The 3,206-nt window shown below is 66.8% G+C and overlaps 1 protein-coding gene across 1 annotated transcript in view; it reads right to left on the bottom strand.

Annotated features, from left to right (window-relative positions):
- MNEG_3616 (hypothetical protein) overlaps positions 1–3,206 on the bottom strand; it is a gene marked incomplete at both ends in the record, with an annotated part of 8,170 nt that overhangs the window by 1,733 nt on the left and 3,231 nt on the right. Inside the window, 2 exons of the mRNA XM_014047904.1 lie at positions 270–481; positions 755–1,247. Coding sequence (XP_013903358.1) covers positions 270–481; positions 755–1,247 — 705 coding nt within the window. The remainder of the gene's footprint in view (positions 1–269; positions 482–754; positions 1,248–3,206) is intronic.

Here is a 3,206-nt window from a genome sequence, read left to right as displayed (position 1 = left end):
CCGCAGCCGCCAGCAGCCGCCCCCCCGCCGCCCGCCCTGCCCCCGCGCCCCTGCGCGGCCGCCGCCGGCCGCGGCGCAAAGTCCACCACCACGGCGGAGCGGTCGGCGAAGCGGCGCAGCTTCTTGGCCGGGTGCCGCAGCAGCGCGGCGGCCGCGTTGGCGGTGCTGACAGACTGGATCAGGGCTGCTGCTTTATGGAAGGTTTCGAAAGAGTCCCACACGCCGTCGGTGGCCACAATCAGGCGGCACGGCCTATCAGGGAGCCACACCTGGCGCAGGCTGGGGTAGGGGATCACCGCGTTGCTCGCGCCCTCCCCGCCCTGCTCGTTGCCGCCGCCGCCTCTGTCGTCACCGCAGCAGCTGCCGAGCCACCTGGAGTGGCGCAGGCCGCCCGGCCAGACGCGCAGTGGGCCGCAGCCGTCCTCCCCCTGTTGGCTGGGCCCTGAAAGGTCGAGGCGCGCGCGTGCGACCTGGGCGCCAGCTGCGGGTGCGGCCAAGGGGGTGACGAAAGGGAGAGCATGGTGCCGTGCGCGTGAGGGCGATGCGAGGGTGCCGCGACCACAGGCGCTTCGGTGCGCGAGCCAAGCCTGCTCACGCCGCGCCGTGCTCTAGTTTGCCAACGCGCACGCCCGCATGCGAGCGCGCGCGCACACACACACACACACACACACACACACACCAATGCATATGCACACCGAAACGAGCCCAACCACATTGCCGTGCAACAAGATGTCGCCCGCCAGGTGACGCTCACCCATCGCCAGCCGGCTGTCCTCGTCCTCGTCGCACCCGATGCGGTGGTCGCGCGTCACCTCGACACGCGCGGCGGCGACATCCACCACCGCCTTGACTGCGCCAACGTTGGCGATTGTCAGCAGCCGCCCCGTCTGGATCGCGACGGTCGCCGTGGCGCCCTGCTCGCGCGAGATGCCCGGGCGCGCGGGGCCGCCCTGGAGGCGCAGGGACGCAGCCAGGAATGCCGCCGTGGCGGCGGCGCGCACGCGCTCGGCGTAATCCGCTGTTGTCGCCGCGCCGCGCTCGGCGCCGTCAAGCAGCGGGCGCTTTGGCATTCGTCGCGCGAGCTCTTCAGGCAAAAGGCGCGCCGCATGGCGACCGGCGTCGGGGCCGCCGTGGCCGTCAATGACCGCCCACAAGCGCCAGTGGCGAGGCGGCGCGTCATCGGCGCCCGCGACCGCGCCCGGCTCCTGGACGACCACAAAGTCTTCGTAGGCCGTCTGCTGCTGAGCCTTCGATCGAGAGATAGGCGAGGACCCAACACGTGCCCATGAGGGGTGCCGTCATGGTGCTTGGGGCCAGCCAGCGTGCCCGGAGAGACTGAGCAGTCACGCCCTGCTATCAGGCGTACCTGTGAAGTAATGCAGTCCATCAGACGGATGGCCTGTGCGCGCCGCTGCTTGACGTAGAGGGGTCCATCATGATTGCTACAGTAGCATGGGGCATTCACCACCGCTCCGCTACCGCAAGCGAGCAACGCAACCGTGGACTCTTTATGTATTATATGCGCGTAACGCACGCTGGCTCAGGATGTAATGAAGCGCGCCTTGCAACCTCCCGTTCTGTAAGAGCACCGCTCACAATGTTGTACAAGGCTTTTCAAATTGAAATCGTCAAGGCGCCAGCACATGTGGGTACGTTAGGAATGGGCAACACCGCCACTGGCGTTCGTCACCATGTCGCCGGCACTGCAGAAGGCTGATGCGCCGTGGTGATGCACCATGCGGCAAAGGGTGAGGGCCGGATGAGGACTTGTAACGATGCAGCGTCCAACTGTCATGGCTCTGCTAACCTGCAATACAGCAGCTTGCCTCAACGCACTGGCGCTCATGGGCGCAGATCCATTACACGTGGCTGGGCCACGCACGGCACACGCCAGCACCTCCATGCGTGCTGGTCAGTTGTCCCGCCCGCAGAACGCAAGCGGGGGTAGAAGGGTGCAGCTGTGGTCTTGGGAAGTGGCCGTGCTGCGCCTGGGGGATGCACGCTTTTGTGCCTGGCCTGCCCGCCTGACGAGAGGCAGGGGCCATGAGTCTGGCAGATTGCATCAGCGCCTCCTGGCGGGCAGCTCGCCTTCCCACGGTGGCAGCAGCCCGGCTGCTGCACAACCCTGATGTCCCTGCGAAATGTGCACATGTGTGGTATGGTGCAGGACAGCGGTCTGGCAGCCGGCAGTCAACACACACATGCATTGCATGGGCTCGCCAGTGTGCGCTGGGGCCGCTGACTTTTGAGATCTGTGCTTCTTGAGCGTTGGCATCAAGGCCCAATTGTGCTCGCACGCATGCTCAGCTGTGGGTTGACCGCCTGGTTGAGCACCCTAATGCCTGCTGTACATCACACGCCATCGCCATCCTGTTACAGACAAAATTCGGTCGAGCGTAACAACAGGATCCAAGGACGCTGTGCTGGGCGTGTTGTGCTAGCACCCACAGACGCCGGCGCGGCAAGGAGGTGGCTAGGTTGTGCATCGAGGTATCACAAAGCTTTGGAATGCATGCCACTAGCGCGCCGTGGCGCAGCCATGCGGGGCAAGGAACGTCGGCAAGAGCCGTGAGCCGTTGCGGTCGCGTGTCAGGTGCTGAAAAACACCGCCTGTCACAATAACATTGAAAGCAGATCCATGTAAGACGGAACAAAAACATGCATCACCAGCCACAGGCCTCCTCCGCGGGTGATGTGGTTGTGTGTGCTCAACGGTGCATGCTGCGTCCATCGCAGTGGCGACGTGGAGTCTTCGCAGTTGGTGCCTGGCCGCCTCTAGGCCAGCGCTGCTGCCCCCACTACTGCTGCCCGTAGTGCTGCTGGTGCTGCTGCTGGGGGGGCTCATGGTGCTGCTGCTGCCCGTAGTACGCAGGCGGGCCGCCGTATGGCCCACCACCCGTCCCTGGGTAGGGCGGCATGGCCATCATGGCGCCGCCAGGCGGGAGGGGCGGCATCGGCATGCATGCCGCAAACGGCATGCTCATCGCCGCTGGCGGGGGCATGGGCATCATCGGGTGTGGCGGCAGGTGGTGCGGGTGGGGGTGCTGGTGCTGATGCGGCGGCAGCGCCGCGTGCGGGTGCGGCGGCGGCAGCAGCCCCTGCTGTTGGCCGTCGCCCGCCGGGCCCCAGAAAGCGGGCCCACCGGAGCCAGGGAAGGGCGGCGGCCCCGAGTGCGCCCACGGCGGCGGCGGGGCGCCGCCATGGCC

Source organism: Monoraphidium neglectum, assembly GCF_000611645.1.
Source record: "Monoraphidium neglectum strain SAG 48.87 unplaced genomic scaffold scaffold00462, whole genome shotgun sequence".
In the NCBI taxonomy this organism is placed as follows: Eukaryota; Viridiplantae; Chlorophyta; class Chlorophyceae; order Sphaeropleales; family Selenastraceae; genus Monoraphidium; species Monoraphidium neglectum.
Note: the sequence above shows the minus strand (reverse complement) of the source record. Positions and strands in the feature narration are given on the sequence as shown.